We start from the raw sequence: 22,365 nt of genomic DNA, 5'->3' as shown, positions 1-22,365 counted from the left end.
GGTAGAGAAGGTGAGGCAAAGGGTTGTGTTTGAAGTGAGAGTCAAGGGGTTCTGAAGCTTACAACCATCCAAGATGCTTGGGGGGAACTACAGCACATGCCAAAACCACACCACAGTGGCCTGGGGTGCTTTCATTATACAAAGCCTGGGAGAGCAGAGGCTGTAAATGTAGCTTCAAAAGGAGCTTCATCTTAAAGTCTTAGCTCTCAGGGCCTATTAAACATTTATGCTGACTACCACTCCTACTCCTTGCTTCAGAGAAAGCACCCGAAATAACCTTTGCTACAGAGTGAACTACTACAGCTCTACCGGCTGTGTAGGAGACTAGCAGGGAGCTGTGAGAAACAACCAGAAATGGTGGCAGAACAGTGCACTTAGGTCTCTATTCAGTCATCTGGGAAAGAAGCAGGAAAGTCTGACCTGAAACCTGAGAGGGAAGACAGAAAACTCTGCTAAAAATAATGGGTGGGTTAGCCACACAGAGATGGCAGAGACTGAGTGAGGCCAATGGAGGCAAATACGGGTATCTAAGAGTATAGGGGATTTTTGCTTTTATCTTACTTAAGGTTCACACTTTTGGGGGAGTTTTCAGACCAGCCTCCAGTTTTGGAACTATGACTACTGTAGCTGTGAGAGAGGCTGTAGAGGAAAAAGAAGAAAGCAGACCCTATGGGGGAATCAAAAGGAGGAGAGAGGGACTCTAGGAGAGCATAGAAAGAAGACACTAATTCCCCTGCTTTGCTTAAAACTTCTTTGGCTGTGCAACAGGAGTTTAGGATGAGGCAGAAGTACTCTAGGTTTTTACTCTAGGAAGCTGTTACTACTAATAGCAGGTAATACACACAACATTCACATATTCCCTCTTACTTCACCCACACACCCAGTTGGAGCAATGGTTGGAGGATGAGCCCAGCTGCACACTCAGAGGGTTCTGATGACATATTAGCAGCTTCCAAGCAAGTGTTCAGAAAGTTCCTCAAAAGAATTTATTTCACTGGATGCATAACCCTGCTGTCTTCATCTGTACGTAGGAGCCCCTGCCCTTCAGTCACACAATCTGCCGTGGGTACCAGCGTTCACTTGTGGCCTTGCACAGACTGAGCAGAGGCTCGGTGCCTAGGGTTTATCAGCTCTGGCAGATTCAGGAGGACAGCCGGTCTCCGGAATTTATCAGTCCTTGGGAAACGTTCACCCTCCTTCCCAGCACATGCTTTCCCTCTTTGATCTGTTTCCCGGTAATTATCTCTCCACCTAAACCTACAGGACCAATTCAGTTTCACACAAAAGAGGCTTTTATGACAAGTTGAGTTGGTGGCTGGTGTGGCTAATCACCCAGCATTCACTCTACGGGCAGAAACGGAATGTAAATGTGGTTCCTTTCTATTAACAAGCAGCCACAGCACCTCCTCCTGGAATCCAAAACCACCACTGGACCTGCACTAGGAAAGGTGAGGGTTTAGTGTCGACTGAAGTGAGGAGAGGCTGAGGGAGCTGGGGTTGCTTAGCCTGGAGAAGAGGAGGCTCAGGGGAGACCTTCTTGCTCTCTCCAACTCCCTGAAGGGAGGTTGTAGCCAGGTGGGGGTTGGTCTCTTCTCCCAGGCAACCAGCACCAGAACAAGAGGACACAGTCTGAAGCTGCACCAGGGAAGGTTTAGGCTGGAGGTGAGGAGAAAGTTCTTCCCAGAAAGAATGATTGGCCATTGGAATGTGCTGCCCAGGGAGGTGGTGGAGTCCCCATCCCTGGAGGTGTTCAAAAAAGGATTGTACGTGGCACTTGGAGCCATGGTTTAGTCAGTCATGAGGTGTTGGGTGACAGGTTGGACTTGATGATCTCTGAGGTCTTTTTCAACCTATGATTCTATGATATACAGACCCCACAGGCAGACCTTCTTACACTCAACCCAGGGCAGAAACACTGGTCTAGATTTGTATTAGGATAGTGTCTGCTTAGCCCCATCGCCACCGATCTACATCAACTTGACTGCTTATCAGCATGGTTATGATATGCAGTGCTAGGCTGGCGAGCCTGTCTCCCGAAGGCTGGCCAAATGTGGCTGAGTTGACCCAAGCACTGAGGGCAGTTTTGAAGACTCGTATTCCAGAAACCATTTTGCAAAGAGAAGGCTCTACACATTACCTCAATTTGCAGCAGGACCCTCCTCGTCTCCAGGCTCCCCCCTGCGCCAGTGCCTTTATTTCGTTGTGCCACAAGAGCCGCCTGCCCTCACAACGCGGCTCCTCGCGGGGGGGCTCCCCACACACAGCCCCTGAGAGGGGCGGACCAGCGCCGCCAGGGCGCAGCCGCTGGAACTACAGCTCCCAGACAACGCCGCGGCACGACGCCCGCTGCTGGAGCCGCCATCTTTGTCTGGGGCTGGCCACAGTAGGCGCCGCCATCTTTAGTCGGGGCACCACCGCCCGCTTACCGTCGCCCTCTGGCAAAGGGCCGAGCATGCGCAGAGCCGTGCTGTCGGCCGTGGCGGCATGGGGCGGGCGGCGCTGGCCCTGTGGGCATTGGTGGCGGGTGCTGTGTGGCGGCTGCAGCCTGCCGCGGCGGGCGGCCAGGCAGGTGGGCGACGCTCGGAGTTCCTGCTCGTGATGCCCAGGCTTCGGGGTGACGCCGCTTGGCGGCCAGCGGGGAGGGTTGGTGGCCGGGAGGGCAGCCCGCGCGTCCTGGGAGCGTGTCGAGGGGCTCTCGCCGCTTCCTCCTCTTCCTGGCCGCGCAGCTCCCCCGGCACCTGGTGACGGCCGCTGGGCTGAAAGGGAAGCCGGGGGTGTGCGTGTCTGTGTGTGTCAGCCGGGGACCGTCATGGGGTGCCCGCCCCACTGCTCTGTCCCCGGCCGCCCTCACTTAGGTGGCACCTCTGCTCGCCCGCCACCGCTTTCCATTGTCCCGTTGGCTTTAGGCAGGCTCTCGTGTGAGCCGTATGGACTGCAGCAGTACTGGCGTGTCCTGTGGGACCCTGGTGTATTGCTATTGCCAGCTGGACCAGAAATGCCGTTCACCTCCTGCTGGTTGTTCTGGTAGTTTAATGGATTCATTCCTTTGACTTTTCCTTCCTGTGTATTTTAGATGCAAAATGGAAAACGTTAACTGACCAAATTAAGAAAGCTGTGGAAGCCTATAAGCCATGTGTAAAGGAGAATTGCAGCTGTCACCAAAGGTGAGACTTTAGACTACTCAGGCATCTGGCCAGGAGAGGGAATAATTTTGCCAGCAGTGGTGGTTGGGAATTGGCTAGAGAATATTTGGGCTCCAAGGTGTCACATATAGAGCCATCATAGGTCACTGTAATTGTAAGGAGGAGGTTGTTAATGGCGTTGTGTGAAGCAGGTTGACCTCCATAGTTCCAACAGAGAGTGTGTTCACTTGCAAACTGGTCATACTCCTTGTCCTCCATTACTGACCATACACCATGTCAGCATTTCATACATGATCATGCAATAAACCCTGCACAGAGCTGGTGACAACTCTGTCGTAACAACCCACTGCTTCCCTCTCTCTCAGTGTTATCTTGCTAACAAGTCTTTCTCACAGGCCTGTAAAAGGCAAAGAAATGAAGTAAGTGCAAAATCTTTTTAAATAGCTAGATTGAGAAAGATTGCTACAGAACACAGATTAATTTGGTATGATAGTGTGCTGCACTTTTTAGTGTTCTTTCTAAGGAGTTTAGTTCAGGGTTTATGAGAATTGGAGTGGTGGTAGATATTTAACTACCTGACTTGCACACAGCTAAAGCATGATCCAAGAGGAGCTCATTCAGGAAGACACAAGTCCTGTTTATTTTTTTATGCCTGTGGAGTGTTATGCATAATGCCAGCACTCTATCTTGAAATGCTGGCCTAATCTTCTTAAAATGAATTTAGTGCAGTGCTAGAGGCTTGTGCGTGGTGCACGACCTCTGTAGGCAGTACAAATGCAGGCTGATCTGTCTTGTAGACTGAGCCAAACCAAACTTCCTTTCTGTTTTCACTGATGGTGTGTGGCTGCAGCAAACATTACAGGTGGGTAAATCATCGCTGCCATATGGACAGGGATTGCAGGACTGTGTTTTTTCAATACCATTAGGCAGCGTTTTAAAGGAGAAGGAAGTCAGGGAAGAGCCAACATACTCTTCTACCTTTAGGACCACAGTTCCAAGTGCTGAAACACAGATGCCCAACTTCAAGCCTCCTATTTAAAAGTACCAGATGTGTTCACTCGTTTTGGGGGTGAGATTGAGAACTGCATTGGCTTTTAATATTGAGTGAGTCATATCAGGCAACTGTTTGCATGCTCTGTTTGGAGTTTTTGATCTTCATTGCTCTTGAAATATTGATGAGGAAAAGTCTCTTCTAGTTTAGCCTTCCAGTCTTTTTCCTATGTTCCAATTCAGATACAGCCTAAAGACATCTCCTAATCTTTTAAGCATACACTCCACTGTCTCCTACCCATTTTGGGGAAGAACACCTTCCCATGTGGTTACAACCTCCAAATCTACTTCAGAACATGAGGGTTAATAGTAACATGAAGTTATGGTTGTTGTCCTTCTGGGCAGGCTTTCACAGCACCCAGCATTATTAGGTGATGCTGTTCCTTGCAACTGGACTCTTACCTTATTTTTATAATGCCTAAATAGCATGACATTTTGTGAGGCATTTGGTCCTGCTGTGGCCCATCCTTCGTGGAAGGCCAGAGCATGAGCTTCACAACTCAAAGTTTAAGTATCCTGGAGGCTTTTACCCATAAGTATGTGAGGTGCTTTCTAGGAGAGCAAATGGAGTTGTCAGTGTTGACTTGGCCACAGAATCCTGTGCTGGGCTTTTTGTTTCAGCTAACAGCACAGAGTCAAAGGGAAGTTTGGACCTTTGAGTCTCTGAGTAACAACTCCTCCAAGCAACCTAAGCTGGATGGTGTGTTATGCCACATGTAGCAAAGCTCCTGGAAGCTGCCTGGAGCTTGTTTTAGCTAGAAGTTTGTTCTGTATACTGCAGTAATTTATGCACAGCATCCTCCCTGCTGTACATAAGAATGGCTAATTGTTTTGTGTCAGTGTCTGGAAGCAGGACCTGGCTCCTTTTCGAGGCGGCATTTCCAAGGAGATGATATCCGATGCGGTGAGCCGGAAGCTCGGAACACACTACCAAATCATTCAGAACAAACTGTACCGTGAGCAGGACTGCATGTTCCCTGCAAGGTAAGAGGTGTGCAGAAGATCTCCTCTCCTTAGCAGGGACACACAACTGCTTCAAGCTCTGCCTAATTGAAAGTCATTGAGCACAGCTATATTTCAAAGGTCTGAACTCCTTATCAGAGCGGGAGCCTGGAAAATTTATGTGTGAGAGTTAAATGTAGCAAGAGGTAAGTATCACTTCACTTATGTTGTTGCACTTTGGTGTACAAAGGGTTGATTGGTTGTGAGATCCCAGAGAAAGCTGCAGTTGAGGCCAGATTCAACAGTGTGGGTTGGCTCATTGGTGTTTGTACTGTGTTTGGGCTTAGAGGCTGCTATAGGCAGTTCTCAGCCTACAGTGTGGTGTGGCTCAGGCTCACCATCTCCTCTGCTTATGTGCAGAGAAAGGCCTGAAAAAGACTACAGGTTTCTACCTTCTCATAAGTTCTTTGCCATACATCATTTCTTCACAGATGCAGTGGAGTTGAGCATTTCCTTTTGGGCATCATCAACCTCCTCCCTGACATGGAAATGGTGATCAATGTGCGAGACTACCCCCAGGTTCCCAAATGGATGAAACCTATTATCCCAGTCTTCTCCTTCAGTAAGGTATGCACACCTTTTGAACACTGAGCATTTTGGAGGCATGCATGCCCTCCTTTCTCTTGGGAACGTGTTTTTGAGGATGGTTCTCCACAGATTTTTCTGTGCATCAAAATTGCTTCCTGTTTTTTCTTTTTATGTTTCCTTTCACTTCCAGTTTTCTGGCAGGCAGGCTCGTTCCATCTATTCAATAGAACAGATTTTCCTCCATTAGCTCCTCTTCCAGGGCAAAAAAAAGGTACCTCTTCCAGTGCAGAATGATGCACAGCTGGATGGGATATGTGCCAGAAGCCCTGTAATTTGCTACAAAAGGTCTCTTAAAATTGTAGCTGCAGTTTAGCAGCCTTGTGGAGGATTTTTCATCATCAGGCAGCTGTCATACAGTTAATCTCATTTAATGTGAATATTTTAGCACTCTTTTTTTGGTACCACAGATAAGTGTTTCTTATTTTGTTTTCTGTAATATTGCTGTCTCCTGTGAACCCTTTCTCCCTTGATTCAGTTTTCCATCTGCAGGCATGCACGCACACGCAGAGGAATGCGCATGCATAGAGGCACATTTGCTTTCCCTTTCTCTCTTCCCAGGCTTGGCAGCCCTCTTGTATGTTTTCCTGCCCCTCCCATTGTTAAACCTGACTACAGCACAGCATCTCGTTCTTTGCAACAAAATATCGCTACGTCTCAAGCTTCGCTAGTCTTGCTTTGCCTTAATGCGTGTCCAATGTAACCACATCCTGCCCCCTCACTGCCTAACCCTGTTCATGATCCTGTTCTTGGTTAAAGCCCAACTGAAACCCAGTCACCCAAGCACAGCTCACATTTAACCAGCCAGTGTTAGAATTACTCTGCCAGAATGAAGAAGGCTCCAGGATGCTGGTCCAGGGTGCTTCCCAAGGCTGGAAGCAGAAAGGATCGTAGTGTTGTCCAGTTCTGCGTCTCGTAAGGGTGTCCCTGGGCTGGTGGTGGAGCTGTCATGATTTGTTACCAATACCTGTTTATAGCAGTATGGAGAAGGAGCAGATCATAAAAGCATACACTCTCATTTAGGTTGGAGGGGACCTGAAGACACCACCTTGCTCAAAGCAGGGGCAACTAGATCAGGGTGCTACAAGCTGTGTCCTGCCTGGATCAGAGCATCCCCAAAGACAGAGTGTCCACAGACTCTGTTTAACCTGTCCAAAGGAAAACATGTTTATAATGTCTCATTGACGTTTCCCTTCTTGTAACCAAAGCCTGTTGCCTCCCATTCTGTCTCTGCACATCAGACAAGAGTCCACCTCCTTCTTCTCTGTGCATGAACAAACCCATTCCTCAGCCCCTGTTCATATCAGAATCACCTGGACTGGAAGGAACCTCTAAAGGTCATCTAGTCCAACTCCACTGCAGTGAGCAGGGACATCCTTGACTAGCTCAGGTTGCCCAGAGCCCTGTTGAGCTTGACCCTGAATACCTCCGGGGGTGGGGCCTCAACCACCTCTCTGGGCTACCTGTTTCAGTGCTCAACCACCCTCATTATAAAGAACTTCTTCCTAACATCCAATCTAAACCTCCTCTTCTTTAACTTCAAACCATTGCCCCTCATCCTATCACTGCAGGCCTTCATAAACAGTCCCTCTGCAGCCTTCTAGCAGGCCCCTTTCAGGTACTGGAAGGTGCTGATAAGGTCTCCCCAGAGCCTTCTCTTCTGCAAGGTTGAATAACCCCAGCTCCCTCCGCCTGTCCTTGTGTCATGTACACCAACTTCCTTGTGGCTTTGGACTCTATCCAGTATCTTCAGGTGACAGGTAGATGGATAATTGTATAGGGATTTTATTACCAGATCAAAGCAGTGGCCTATAGGCTGGTTTCATACAAGGGTTTAGTCTTAAGTGCTGGTGTTCCCTCCAATTATATGGGGTTTTAAGCATCCAGGCAGGAGCAAGATACTGAAGTTGTTACATGGCCTGGATATTTGTTACAGTCAACGTGTTAAGTGATCTCAGGGATGGCTGGAATGAACTGGAGTGTTGGAAACCTAAATGTTGAAGTGTCTAGAAGTGCCTTTTGTAGCTACACATAGGCACAAGCCTTTAGAAAGGGGAGTGGACCTCAGGTTGTCTGCTATAGAAAGGTGAGTGGACCTGAGGTCTTCTGCTATTTACTAAGCAGCTCTATCATGGACCTCTTCCTGTTCTAGCAGGAAAGTCCCATGAAGTCATGAAGCAATACATAGCCTTTCAGAAACAGTTGAAACTTTTCAGTATTGGGTTGTCTTCATGTGAAGCCCAGTGGCAGTGTGGTGACTGCAAAACTCTAGTGGCTGCTTATGGATCGGTAAGGGAGAAAGCTGGCAGAACTCCCAGAAGGAATGTTCATTAGGGGTGGGCTCAGTCAGTAAACTGAAGTAGGTAGTACTCTTACTCTTGCATTCCTCTCCTTTTTCTTAAGACACTTGAATACAATGATATCATGTACCCTGCCTGGACATTTTGGGAAGGAGGACCAGCTGTTTGGCCAATTTACCCAACAGGTTTAGGACGCTGGGACCTCATGAGGGAGGACCTCAGAAGGTATGTTTTGGAAATGGTTATGTGTGGGAGGACAAAATCACAGTAAAGCCATCTAGCAGTGGGCAGCTTTGGGCCAACATTGAAGTCCAGGACCATAGGTCTGGTGGCCTGTGATCTGTGCTGCTGCCTAGATGCAGCCCAAGTGCTGTATAAGAATGCTCCATGGAAACCTTGGATGATGCAAATAGAAGTTATAATCAGCTTCTCTGTTCCCAGCACTTCAGTAGGGAATGCAGAGGACAAAGTATATATATTCTTCTTGCTGTCAGGGCCAGATTACTATCATTTTTTGGTGAGATAGAGTTTGTCAATAAAGCAGCAGTTATCTTTTGCCTGCAGAAATCTCCCCTGGCATATGGAAATATTTTTCTTTGTTTCCAACTACCTCTCTAGGAGCTGTGATTTTATTTTTTTATCTTTATTTTTTTTAATAACTGCAGGGATGTTCCAGGATGTTTGTATAAGCTTCTGGAAGGGTAAAGGAAAGCCTTCTGTAGATTTGCTTTTACCCAAGTATTATTGTGCAATAGAGAACCTGGAATAGTTCCCAAGAATCAGGCATCGTTACTGGGCTGAGAGTAAGAAGACATTGCTGACCAGGAGTTTTCCTTTTGACTGGATCTTTGACTAGTAGCAGAATAAGGGCTGCTTCTTTAACATCTTCATTGATGATCTGGATGAGGGCATTGAGTCCATCATCAGTAAATTTGCTGATGACACCAAGCTGGGGGCAGGAGTTGATCTGCTGGAGGGTAGAGAGGCTCTGCAGAGAGACCTTGACAGGCTGGGCAGATGGGCAGAGTCCAACAGGATGAGATTGAACACATGCAAGTGCTGGGTTCTGCACATTGGCCACAGCAACCCCATGCAGTGCTACAGGCTGGGGTCAGAGTGGCTGGAGAACAGTCAGATGGAAAGGGACCTGGGGGTCCTGGTTGATGGTAGGCTGAACATGAGCCTGCAGTGTGCCCAGGCAGCCAGGAGGGCCAATGGCATCCTGGCCTGCATCAGGAACAGTGTGGCCAGCAGGAGCAGGGAGGTCATTGTGCCCCTGTACACTGCACTGGTTAGGCTGCACCTCGAGTCCTGTGTCCAGTTCTGGGCTGCTCAGTTTAGGAAGGAGGTTGACTTGCTGGAACGAGTCCAGAGAAGGGCAACAAGGTTGGTGAGGGGCTTGGAGCACAAGCCCTACGAGGAGAGATTGAGAGAGCTGGGGTTGCTTAGCCTGGAGAGGAGGAGACTCAGGGGTGACCTTATTGCTCTCTACAACTACCTGAAGGGAGGTTGGAGTGAGGCGGAGGTTGGTCTCTTCTCCCAGGCAACCAGCACCAGAACAAGAGGGTCTCAGGCTGCACCAGGGGAGGTTTAGGCTGGAGGTTAGGAGGAAGTTTTACACAGAGAGAGTGATTGCCCACTGGAATGGGCTGCCTGAGGAGGTGGTGGGGTCACCGACGCTGGGGGTGTTCAGGGCGAGGCTTGACAGGATGCTTGGTGCCATGGGTTAGTTGATTAGGTAGTGTTGGATGATAGGTTGGACACGATGATCTTGAAAGTCTCTTCCAACCTGGTTTATTCTATTCTATTCCCATGGAGACTGACAAAGTATGTGTGGTGGTTTGAGCCTTCACTGGGAGTTAAGAGCTCAGATGGGGGCAAGGCTGAGAATCTCTCCCCTGCTCCCCTCTCCTCCCTCCCAACAGAGAGGACAAAAAGGAAAGGGAGGGAGCAAAGCCACCAAGCAATAATTTGGAGTCGGCCTGGAAGTAGGGAGGTGAAGAGTTTTCTTTAAACAATATATATATAACAATAACAGGTAAGGTTCACAAGGGCAAGGAACAAGGATGGATGGGAGGAGGGAAAAAACCAAACGAATACAAAACCAGTCTCTCTCTGAAAAGGCACAGAGGCAGCAGGGAGAAGGATCAGGCCCAACCATGTGGCAAAAGAGCAGGAAGGCAGCCACAGTAGCTCTTGTCCAGGAGAAGCAGGAGCCAAAAAGAGAGCTAATGACTCCAATGCCCTCCCTTTTATACCCTAGCTGGGCAGGCAGGGGGGAGTGGAACAGACTCAGTTTCCCCGGGGGAAAATGCCCTGCAGGGAGGGCAAAGCACTTGCAAGCCCTCCCCCCTGTTTTCAGAATGAGCATTAACCCACCACAGTATGCAACAGTGAGTGAACATAGAAATGTGCAAGACAAAAAACACCTTTGTGTCAGTCACTCCCCAGAGGATCCCCTGGGTGATCCTTTGAGCACTGAAGGAGCTGGGTCTCTTCAGCTTGGAGAAGAGGAGACTGAGAGGTGACCTCATTAATGTTTATAAATATTTGAAGGGTGAGTGTGAGGAGGATGGAGCCAGGCACTTCTCAGTGATATCCAATGACAGGACAAGGGGCAATGGGTGCAAGCTGGAGCATAGGAGGTTCCATGTGAACATTAGGAAAAACTTTTTCACTGTGAGGGTGACAGCACTGGAACAGGCTACCTAGACAGCTTATGGAGTCTCCCTGTCTGGAAACATTCAGACCCTGCCTGGGTGCATTCTTGTGTGACCTACTCTACGTGATTCTCTTCTGGCAGGGGGGTCGGACTAGATGGTCTTTCAAGGTCCCTTCCAGCCCCTAATGCTCTGTGATTCTGTGTTATAAGCTGTTGTTTTGAAGGTCTTGCTTAGACTTGAAATGAAAGTTATTTGGGAAGGCAAGGAACCCCTGTGTTTTAAATGCAAAACACTAGCTGAGGGGCTGCTGTTGTTTGGTGTTTTGGTTTGTTGGGGTTTTTGTTTGAATGGGGAATGACAGTGGTTAGAAATCTTCTGGTCATTTTGAACTGCTCATAATTGGTGAAGTACAGAAAAATAAAGCAACAAAGCAAAAAGAGTGATTGGCCATTGGAATTGGCTGCCCAGGGAGGTGATGGAGTCACCATCCCTGGAGATCTTCATGAAAAGCCTGGATGAGGCACTTAGTGTCATGGTCTAGTTGATTGGATAGCACTGGGTGATAGGTTGGACTGGATGATCAGAGAATCACAGAATCAACAAGGTTGGAAGAGGCCTCAAAGATCATCAAGTCCAACCTGTCACCCAACACCTCCTGACTACTAAGCCATGGCACCAAGTGCCACATCTAGTCCCCTCTTGAACACCTTCAGGGACGGTGACTCTACCACCTCCCTGGGCAGCACATCCCAAAGCCTAACAACTCTCTCTGTGAGGAGCTTTCTCCTCACCTCCAGCCTAAACTTCCCCTGGCGCAGCTTGAGACTGTGTCCTCTTGTTCCTTTGGTGGTTACCTGAGAGAAGAGACCACCCCCCATCTGGCTACAGCCTCCCTTCAGGTAGTTGTAGACAGCAAGAAGGTCTCCCCTGAGCCTCCTCTTCTCCAGGCTAAACAGCCCCAGCTCCCTCAGCCTCGTGGGGCTTATGCTCGAGGCCTCTCACCAGTCTCTTCCAACCTGGTTGATCCTATGATTCTATGAAAAGTGGATTCAAAGAGGAGGTGAATTTTAATACCTTTAAAGGTTTGGTGAGGAGGTTGTGTGCAATTAGCTGTGTTGACTGAATGGTATTCTGAAAACCAGCCTGTGTCGTGTTGCCTTAAACACAGTACTCGCAGGAAAAGCTTGTTCTTCATTGGACCTGGCTGAGAGTGCTCTGCTGCTATAATGAAGAAAGTAATTTCCATCAAAAATGAAGACTCATAGAAAGAGATCACGCTGTGAAATCTGAAGAGAGTGCTGTTTCATGGTTGCATTGAATCACTTATTGCCATGTCTAAACAATGTTTTCAGATCTGCCGAAAAATGGCCTTGGGAGAAAAAAATCTCTAAAGGATATTTCCGAGGATCCAGGTGAGTGTATTTTCCTGTACCAGGAAACCAATATATGCTGACAACTGTCTGTGTGAAGCAATTCCTGTCTCCCCAAGACCAAAACAAGTGTAACACAGAATGTATTTTTTTTGTCAGTAAGGGAAGCAGGACATTTAGCACATCAGAGTTTCACCATTAGTCGATCTCCGTAAGAACTTCCATTTGCAGCTACTTTAATAGGTCTCCTATTGGAAATAGAAGCTGTGGATTTGTTATATGCCCCCATGTAGAATTAGAATAGAATAGAATTAACCAGGTTGGAAAAGACCTTTGAGGTCATCAAGTCCAACCTATCACCCAACAGCATCTAATCAACTAAACCATGGCACCAAGTGCCTCATCCAGGCTCTTCCTAAACACCTCCAGAGATGGTGACTCCACCACCTCCCTGGGCAGCACATTCCAATGGCCAATCTCTCTTGCTGGGAAGAATTTCTTCCTAACATCCAGCCTAAACCTTCCCTGGCACAGCTTGAGACTGTGGCCTCTTGTTCTGGTGCTGGTAGCCTGGGAGAAGAGACCAACCCCCACCTGGCTACAACCTCCCTTCAGGGAGTTATAGACAGCAACAAGGCCTCCCCTGAGCCTCCTCTTCTGCAGGCTAAGCAACCCCAGCTCCCTCAGCCTCTCCTCATAGGGCTGTGCTCCAGACCCCTCCCCAGCTTTGTTGCCCTTCTCTGGACACCTTCCAGCAGCTCAACATCTTTCCTAAACTGGAGTCCAGAACTGGACACAGGACTCAAGGTGTGGCCTAACCAGTGCTGAGCACAGGGGCAGAATGACTTCTCTGCTCCTTCTGGCCACACTCTTCCTGATGCAGGCCAGGATGCCATTGGCCTTCTTGTCCACCTGGGCACACTGCTGCCTCATGTTCAGTCTCCCATCAACCAGTCCCCCCAGGTCCCTTTCTGCCTGGCTGCTCTCCAGCCACTCTGACCCCAGCCTGCAGCACTGCCTGGGGTTGTTGTGGCCAATGTGTAGAACCTGGCACTTAGATGTGTTCAATCTCCTGCCCTTGGACTCTTCCCATCTGTCCAGCCTGGCAAGGTCCCTCTGCAGAGCTCTCCAACCCTCTAACAGATCAACTCCTGCCCCCAGCTTGGTGTCATCTGCAGACTTACTAATGGTAGACTCAATGCCCTCATCCAGATCATCAGTGAACAGGCTGGGACCCAGCACTGATCCCTGGGGGACACCACTGCTGTATCTTGGGCTTAACTATAGCGGTTTCTCTAGCACCCAGTGACCTCTCTCCAGCAGAGAAGGGGGATCAGGAAAAGGAGAGAAGTTCCATGGACTGAGATGGAAAGATTACTTAATGAAACAACCAAACTGATACCAATGCCACTACAAAACATACAAAGTTATATTCCAGCCCAGTGAAGGTGCAGCAGTCACAATAAATGGGAAGGCAGTCCTCAGGAGCAGAATGGCAAGAAAGCCCTTCCACAAATGGGGAGAAGGAAGAGGAGGAGTAGGATCAGGATGAACCCTTACTATCAGTAAACTTCCCTGTCTTGTACTGAGCATAATGTTTATGGTCTGGGATACCCCTGTGAGCCAGCTCAGGTCAGCTGACTGGAAACTGCTAACAGCCTGCAGGCCATGTCTGGCCTGTGATTCTGTCCCAACAAAACCAGGACACTTTGTTATTACTTAATAAAACTGTCACACTAAGAACCAATTTCTTTTGTTCTGTGAAGGGACCTGCAGAGGTGCATGATACAAATGTAAAGACTGAACTCTGTGGTGCATGCTTCTTGCCAGCTGGAATGCTTTGTTTGCTGTGGAAGTGCTCAACACTGAATTGAAAGTAGTTTTTAATCTACATTACCTGAGTGGATGAGAAAATAGATTATTTTTTCCATCTCCCCAGCAGTGGTCTGAACACAGTGTTTGAAAACCTGTACTTTGATTCTCCCCCATCCCCAACAGGGAAGGATTTGGTAGCTTGCTTGGCAGGCTCAGGAGATAGAGAGCAAGTCTTGGGCATGTGTTTATCAGTAGTTTTAAGTCAGTGTTAGAAGGATCTGTGCTGAAAATGCTTAGCCACTCTTAGGCTTAGAAAGGAGTTACTGGTTAGGCCACACCTTGAGCCCTGTGTCCAAGGGCAGGAGATTGAACACATCCAAGTGCCAGGTTCTACACATTGGCCACAACAACCCCAGGCAGTGCTACAGGCTGGGGTCAGAGTGGCTGGAGAGCAGCCAGGCAGAACAGGACCTGGGGGTACTGGTTGATGGGAGGCTGAACATGAGGCAGCAGTGTGCCCAGGGGGCCAAGAAGGCCAAGGACACCCTGGCCTGTATCAGGAATACTGTGGCCAGCAGGAACAGGGAGGTCATTTTTGCCCCTGTACTCAGCACTGGTTAGACCACACCTTGAGTCCTGTGTCCAGTTCTGGGCCCCCAGTTTAGGAAAGATGTTGAGTTGCTGGAAGGTGTCCAGAGAAGGGCAACAAAGCTGGGGAGGGGTCTGGAGCACAGCCCTGTGAGGAGAGGCTGAGGGAGCTGGGGTTGCTTAGCCTGCAGAAGAGGAGGCTCAGGGGAGGCCTTGTTGCTGTCTACAACTCCCTGAAGGGAGGTTGTAGCCAGGTGGGGGTTGGTCTCTTCTCCCAGGCTACCAGCACCACAACAAGAGGACACAGTCCCAAGCTGTGCCAGGGGAGGTTTAGGCTGGAGGTGAGGAGAAAGTTCTTCCTAGAAAGAGTAATTGGCCATTGGAATGTGCTGCCCAGGGAGGTGGTGGAGTCCCCATCCCTGGAGGTGTTTAGGAAGAGCTTGGATGAGGCACTTGGTGCCATGGTTTAGTTGATGAGATGGTGTTGGGTGATAGGTTGGACTGGATGATCTCAAAGGTCTTTTCCAACCTGGTTAATTCTATTCTAAATTCTATTCCAAAACAAAGTATCTGGCACCCACTGGGCTAAAGTCTGAAGGCAGCAATGTTTCTGCTGAATTGTCCTGAGAATTGGTTGAATAGTATTATTTAATATTTAATAATTAAAAGGAAAAAAAAGAAAGGAAAAAAATGGCCTCAGATGATTTTGGTGCACACAGCTCATTCAGTCTCTTCTGCTAATACAGGCACAAAGGGAGAGTCAGCCTCCTAAAGAAGCAGAGTCCTGAGTCGTGCAGTTTCTTAGCCGTGTTGGCCTGTGTGTTGGCAATTACTGATGGCATTTGTTTCACAGAACAAGCCCTGAGAGAGATCCCCTCGTTCTGCTGTCCCGAGAAAACCCAGAGCTTGTTGATGCTGAGTACACTAAAAACCAGGCTTGGAAATCTGAAAAGGTGTGTGAGTGTTTCTGTGTCTGAGTGTGAAGGTCAGAAAGGGTAGCGTTGCAAGATCATTGAGAAGCCTCCTCTTGGGGAGTTGTGAGTGATCCTCTAGAGAGGAGGAGGCTTGTTGTTGTCTTGATGGCTGCTCCTCTCTGATGGATGGAACGAGGGCGTGGCAGGCCAAACGTTTTCTTCCATTCACACTTTTTGTTGGGGGAAACAGCACGTGTAAACAAATCAATCTGTGCCCATCCCCTCCTCTTCCATTACAAAAGAATTAGCCAAGGCTTCACCTTCCAAGCCCTGGGCTGCCTGGGTGGTGATGTCAATCTCTTTGAACCTTTTTGTGTCATCTCTGTTTCTTGCTCCCGTTCCTAACTTTCTGATAACTGTTGCTGATAAGGTTTTAGTTTTAGTGGTAGTTGTGGTCTAGAGTCCAGCTCCCTCCAGACGGTGTTGGCTAATCCACTTATGCTTGGCTTCACACAGCCCATTGTCCCAAGCTGCTTCCATTCTGTAGCTGCCAACTAAACGTTATCATTTAATGTGTTTGTGCTGGCATTTGCTTACAGGCAGCATGCAATTTACCAAACTTTTTCGTGTTTGAAGGGCTGAGACTTCTTCATAATGCTTCTAAAAGCCCACCAGAGAAGGTTTTCTCAGAAGTAGCTTTGTTTGTAGCCGAGAAGGAAAACAAATATGCACTCACCATGTAAAGCTGACTGATTGTTTTAAATTCTCTTAAGGATACCTTGGGGAAGCCTCCTGCAAAGGAAATTCCACTGGTTGATCACTGCAAATACAAGTAAGAATTTGGATTCATAAAGCTGTTCAAGGGCTGTGGGTGATTTCTTTCCTTGCGTGGTGTAAGGTCTCACTTCATTTTAAGGTCTAATTCCAGCAGCAAGCTCCATGCAGGTAAGGAAACTTGTGGGCAGGTGTAAGATCTGGGAGGCTAGCATGCCCTCTTTCAGTGTCAGCTTTCCCCTGTCAGATCAGGAGAAATAAAAGTGCTTTGAGGGAAGTAATAAATGTATCAATTTTTGTTATTATTATTATTTTTTAAGCCAGAAAGCTTTCCCTCAGTTTTGTTTCTGTTACAAGCTGTTCAAACTTTTGTTGGGTGGGGTGTTTTTTCTTGATGCCACAATGTTAGCATGACTCTCTTCAAAGCCACAAGGAGCTAGGGAACCGTGTCTTCATATGCATGCTGGGGCAAGTGTTGCTATGCGATGAATACAGTGAAAGAGGGAACCTGCAATATCACAGTAGTAGCACAGTATCACCAAGGTTAGAAGAGACCTCAAAGATCATCCAGTCCAACCTGTCACCACAGACCTCATGACTAGACCATAGCACCAAGTGCCACATCCAATCCCCTCTTGAACACCTCCAGGGACGGTGACTCCACCACCTCCCTGGGCAGCACATCCCAATGACGAACGACTCGCTCAGTGAAGAACTTCCTCCTCACTTCGAGTCTAAACCTCCCCTGGCACAGCTTGAGACTGTGTCCCCTTGTTCTGGTGCTGGTTGCTAGAGAGAGGAGACCAACCCCTTCCTGGCTACAACCACCTTTCAGGTAGTTGTGGAGAGCAATGAGGTCACCCCTGAGCCTCCTCTTCTCCAGGCTAAACAACCCCAGCTCCCTCAGCCTCTCTGTGATTGAATAGACACAGTATTGATTTGCACTTTGTAGGTTGCTTGGGAGGATGTGGTTTTGCTTTACAAAGACTTTTTCTTAAACTGCTTTTGGAGGGGAGGGGGTTGGTGCAATGTTTTGGTGGGTTTCTGTGTTAAAAGCTCTAAGCTCCTAGTGTGTATGCACTTGCATGTCTGATGTTTCACTTCTCCTTTTAAAATTACCTAGTTAGGATTCTGTCAGCTAGAATCTGCTGATAGGAGAACTCAGTCATTTGGCTGGATCTCTGGGTTTGTGTGAATGTGATTGACTTGTCTCATTTTATATTTCACTAGACTGTTGCCCAGATTTCTCCCTTCTGTTACACATAGACTTCCCAAATGATGCCTCCTAAGCTCCTCATACAATGTAGGCTGAGGCATTCTCACATGCTTTGTTGTAGCCCTGGGTCTGATAGGGTCAATAAGAATTTCTTGCTGCTTCCTGCAGTGTAGGTACTACAGCAGGCTGTCTGAGGGCAGCACTCAGTGATGTGGCTGAGGTCATAGGGGGTGGTAGCTGTGTCTAGAATTGGGTAGAGGCATTCCCTCACTTCTAGACTACCCTCTCAGACAATAGGGTAGGGTAGGGTAGGATAGAATAGAATAGAATAGAATAGAATAGAATAGAATAGAATAGAATAGAATAGAATCAACCAGGTTGGAAAAGACCTTTGAGATCATCAAATCCAACCTATCATCCAATGCTGTCTGGTCAACTAAACCATGGCACCAAGTGCCCCATCCAGTCTCTTCTTGAGCACCTCCAGTGATGGTGACTCCACCACCTCCCTGGGCAGCACACTCCAATGGCCAATCACTCCTTCTATGAAGAGCTTCTTCCCAACATCCAGCCTGGCACAGCTTGAGACTGTGTCCTCTAACTACTGTTAATGTTTGCTCTCTACATGTCCTTGTTGAGTTCCTAAAGCAATGAGCTCCTCATTCCTGCCTTGAGTTCCTAGGTAATATAAAGAATACAAACCAATTTCACATTTACTCCTTGTCAACTTACTGCTGAGCTAAGTTTAGCTGTAATTCCCATCTCACCCTAAATATATACAATACATAATTCCCATTTCACCCAAAATAACTTCATTAATGGAAGAACTCCCTGCCCCCCAGCCCAGAATGGTTGACTTCAAAGATTAGTTTTATGTACTGAGGGGTTTTACCCACAGGAAAAACAGCTCTCCATATAATTGGAGAAATGTGGGTTTTAAAAAGCAGGCAAGCAAGCAAACAAACATCCCTCTGAGATACAGCTAAGAGAAATCTGCCGCCAGTCAAGCCCACTTTACTAACTTGGCAGAAAAGACTGAAAACAAAATTGTGGATCCTTTGTTATCTGCAAGGTCCATCTGTTGTGTGCTAGCCCATTTAACCTCCTAGGGTTGCATTCCCAAGCTAATATGGAACAATTAGATTCAGATTGAAGCAGAATCCCAGAGGGAAATAAAACACAACAGAACCAAGCTGAGATAGATGTTGTCAAAGCCGAACAATGAACAGAAAAGCTCACTGTAAGGCAAGAGAGAGCTGGGGAAAAGCTCCTTGTGGTCTCTGAAGTGTGGAGTTGCAGGATCAGTATCTGCATGGTGACCTTCCGTGCCTTATTGGCAGGTGTTCATGGGGCCTCCTTTGGTTTGTCACAGGCAGGTGACTTTATCAGAAGTAAAGCCTCATGCCTTGTTTTTCTCCCTCAGTTCTGACAGACAGCAGGAACTCACCCAACACATCCCTAACTTCAGCTTCAAATGTCTTCCCTTTGCTTTAGTAACTCCTTCAGTGTGAGGGAGACCCTCTCAGCTGTAAGGGAAGGTTGTCTGCTACTTAAAGCCCAGTTTCTTAGTGTGTTTCCTCACGAAATGCCACGTGTAATCAGGTCCCTCTCTTTGCTTATCCTTTTGAAGGTATCTGTTTAATTTCCGGGGAGTGGCTGCCAGTTTCCGCTTGAAACACCTTTTCTTATGTGGTTCGCTCGTCTTTCATGTTGGAGAAGAGTGGTTGGAGTTCTTCTACCCACAGCTGAAGCCTTGGGTCCACTACATCCCAGTCCGGTCAGACCTCTCTAACATCAGGTGTGAGATCCCAAGTGTGCTCAGCGGAGCATTGCACGTCCCAGGAAAACAATGCTGTGTGAGGGAAGGCAGTTCGGTTTGTACTGCATGAAGGACTGCCTCCCCTTCCAGGCATCTCCTAGACCAAAGGCTCTTGGAGATCCTATTATTTTCTCTTTTTTTTCTACCCCCAAAGAATCCTTTGCTCATGTTAGTACAGTCTCACTGGGGTATGTAGGTCTGTCACCCACACTGAAATCAGCGGGCAGTAGGCACTTGCATTTGCAACTGAGCCCTGCAGCACAAATAAGGGGGGAGGGGAAAGGAACTTACAAGTGAGCCCAAAAATGTTAGGTCCCAAATTTCAGCATGGTGTCCCCAACAAATGAGAAGGGCATGTGCTCTGAAATGAGGAACACTAGTCCCTGGCTTACTTGTGGATCCTTAATCTCATCCTCCACAGCAGTTTAGCTAAGGGACAATGTTCTCCATTGAGCGGGTTGTTTCATGGCATCTTTCTCATCTTCATTTAAGGGAGCTGTTGCAGTTTGTAAAGGAAAATGATGACATAGCACAAGAAATTGCAGAGAGGTAAGTTGTGTGTCTTTTCTATCTGTCCTTTCCTATCAGGCAGTCTTCTTCCAAAGCATTTTCTTACACAGCTTTTGTGAGGTTTACCTATCAAAGACATCCTAGCATTAATAGGGTGCAGTGCAACCGATCTGCTGCAATAACAGCAGGAGGGTTGGAGAACTCATAACGAGCAGGGGGAAGTGGAGAACCAGATTATATGCTTAGGTCTTTGGTTCAGATTTGACCTGTGTCAAGAGCCCCACTGAAAACTATCAGAAGTCAGGAGCTTTCGTCTCAGTATGAGGTGAGTTGACCCCTGGGAACTGTCTGCGTTGCAAGCATTGTGTATCCAGGCTGGCAGCAAGTGGCTTCTGAAGCAGCATGCATCAGTGCTGCTCAGGCTGTATCTGATACATGAAATCTGATATTTATTATCTCAGATAACAAATACCATCTTGAGGATGACAAAAGCACTGCAACTGTCAGAGCTGTGAGCGTGAAGGAGAATTGTGAAATGAAAGTAGAGGGAGAGCAGCGCGTGCTGTTTGTCGTTGGAAACTCAGAAGAGTGAAAGTTGATATGCATATGAAACAAAACCAGAGGCTCTTGTAGGAACTGGAAATTGCTTCTGACTGTGTGCTGTGTGTCTCTAGGGGACGCCAATTCATCACTGAACACTTGAAGATGGAGGATGTCTCTTGCTACTGGGAGCATCTGCTGTCGGAGTATTCCCAAGCCTTGACTTACAAAGTGAAAAGGAGGAAGAGCTACGGCGAGATCACTTCTGGATGGCTGAAAACAGAGCTGTAGAGACTTCTCTGTTGTTCTTTTCAGCTCAAACTGATCTTGGTAGAAATCTGAAGATCAGTGTATCTTCTTTCTTGTTCCCTCAGACTTACTCTCCTTTATGCTAGAACTACAGAGAACAGCAGTAGGTTAGCTTTGAAACTGCTCCCATAGAGTGGGACAGGGTTATACTGTTGCCATAAGAATACCCAGGAGAAAGCTGATTGTGGCTGTTTAATGGGATGGTCGTGGTCATTCCTGGAAGAGAGTGGTTAGCATTTGGGATGGAATCACTGCCTGCCTCAGAATGATCCTAAATCCCACTCAGTCAGTGAGAAGCCTTTCTGTTAGTTTTGCTGGACTTTTTACCAAGTCCTCTGCATTCTTGGGCAAGGAACAGAGGTTGTCAGCTCTCTCAGCTGGGAGATAGATGACCCCTTTTGTTTTTAGGCAAATGGTCAATGTTTTTTCACCTTGGGATATTAAGGTGTTCTCTGACAGAAGCAGGTACTGGGATTTAGGGTTAGCTTTTTAGATAGCTTAGAGCTTAGGTTGATATGATCTTAGAGGTTGATGGCAAGGTTTTGATGTGCCGTTGAATGGATCCTTGCACAACTAAACTACCTACCTCATAGGGGAGCATGCTAAGCCTGAGCAGCAAATGGACAAACAGTTGGCAGCTGAGATCCTTCAACAGATGAGCTAGGTGACTGCACAGCCACGCAGAGCTGAGCCCCTGTCAACAAGGTCTCACTGGTCAGCTGGCCAGACACATTTAACAGCCCAAAGAAAGCATTTGCAGAGGTAGAGTCAGTTCTTTTTTCCCAGATAGTCACAGGTTCTCTGCTGTGATCTCCTTCTGTAATCTTTCTAAGGCTGTTTTTGGGGGGGGTGTTTTTTCTTTCTTTTTGAGACTGCTAACACATCTGCTCACCTCAGTGTTTACTTTTCTTTCCCAGTGTTTTGACACTCCTCATCTCTGTGAGTCTGGTTGAGGGTTTGTCTTCAGCCACACAGTGGCAGCTAGTCCTCACGTTGCTGGTTTTGAGTTCAGCTACAGGTTGCTTGTGCTCACTACAGCTGCTCAGCCCAGAGGGAGTGGTGTCTCTGAAATACTCTGTGGCCCTTGAGAGGCCAGGTAGGAGGCAGCATCTTCTGTGGCAATGGGGCAGGTGCTCAGAATAGTGTGGGCAGCAGCATGAGATCCCAGGAGGGCTGTTGCCTCCCAAGTGAGCATCCTTGGTGATGAAGCAGCCCCACAACTTAGGAAGCAGCACATTAATGGAAAAGAGCTCATGATGTCTTCTGCAGTCAGTTTGAATCAGAGAAGAGGAAAACACAGCAAGGACCAGTAACACTGAGTGCACCTCCACACATCTGTGCTCACACAGGCCTCACAGCACTCCCGAGCCCCGATGCAGGAATGCAGCTGCCTCAAGCACCGGGGAAGCAACTGGTGGCCAGAACAACATGCTGATTCCAGGCACCTGGGTTATCCCAGCCTTCAAGGGAAACAGACCAGGGGGTTAGACTAGCCTGGCTTTGAGGACAAGAACTGTGCAAGAGTGGAAGGGGTGTTCTGGGTTTGTACTCTTAGTCGACAGAGAAACAGTATTCTGAGACACTGAAATAGTTATGTCTTTTAAAATCATTTTTAATGAAGTGCTTTTGGAATAAAACAAACAAAACCAAAGTTTTGCTGCATGTAGCATTGTTTAGCAGAATTGTAATGGCATGGGGTAGCCCCAGCTGTTTTGCCAAGAGGGTGAGATGTGTCCTTACGTTTTTCCTCGGTCACAGCACTGCCTA

General features: G+C 47.8%; 1 protein-coding gene across 1 annotated transcript; it reads left to right on the top strand.

The window, feature by feature from the left end:
* Positions 1-2,468: 2,468 nt before the first annotated feature.
* POGLUT1 (protein O-glucosyltransferase 1) lies at positions 2,469-21,455 on the top strand. The gene is made up of 11 exons (XM_054165887.1): positions 2,469-2,569; positions 3,074-3,164; positions 5,034-5,177; positions 5,627-5,762; positions 8,184-8,305; positions 12,096-12,155; positions 15,370-15,469; positions 16,204-16,262; positions 19,051-19,218; positions 19,732-19,788; positions 20,424-21,455. The coding sequence occupies exons 1-11, from the start codon at positions 2,485-2,487 to the stop codon at positions 20,578-20,580; spliced, it is 1,179 nt and encodes a 392-aa protein (XP_054021862.1). The 5' UTR covers positions 2,469-2,484; the 3' UTR covers positions 20,581-21,455.
* The last annotated feature ends 910 nt before the right edge of the window (positions 21,456-22,365 follow it).

This window comes from Dryobates pubescens, chromosome 12 (assembly GCF_014839835.1).
Source record: "Dryobates pubescens isolate bDryPub1 chromosome 12, bDryPub1.pri, whole genome shotgun sequence".
Lineage (NCBI taxonomy): Eukaryota > Metazoa > Chordata > Aves > Piciformes > Picidae > Dryobates > Dryobates pubescens.
Note: the sequence above shows the minus strand (reverse complement) of the source record. Positions and strands in the feature narration are given on the sequence as shown.

Excerpts from the sequence above, each read along its gene's own strand:
- POGLUT1 (XM_054165887.1), top strand. The coding sequence starts at position 2,485 with ATGGGGCGGGCGGCGCTGGCCCTGTGGGCATTGGTGGCGGGTGCTGTG. Across the intron at positions 5,763-8,183 it reads CAGTCTTCTCCTTCAGTAAG|ACACTTGAATACAATGATAT; the intron begins GTATGCACACCT and ends CTTTTTCTTAAG. Across the intron at positions 19,219-19,731 it reads TCAGACCTCTCTAACATCAG|GGAGCTGTTGCAGTTTGTAA; the intron begins GTGTGAGATCCC and ends TCTTCATTTAAG.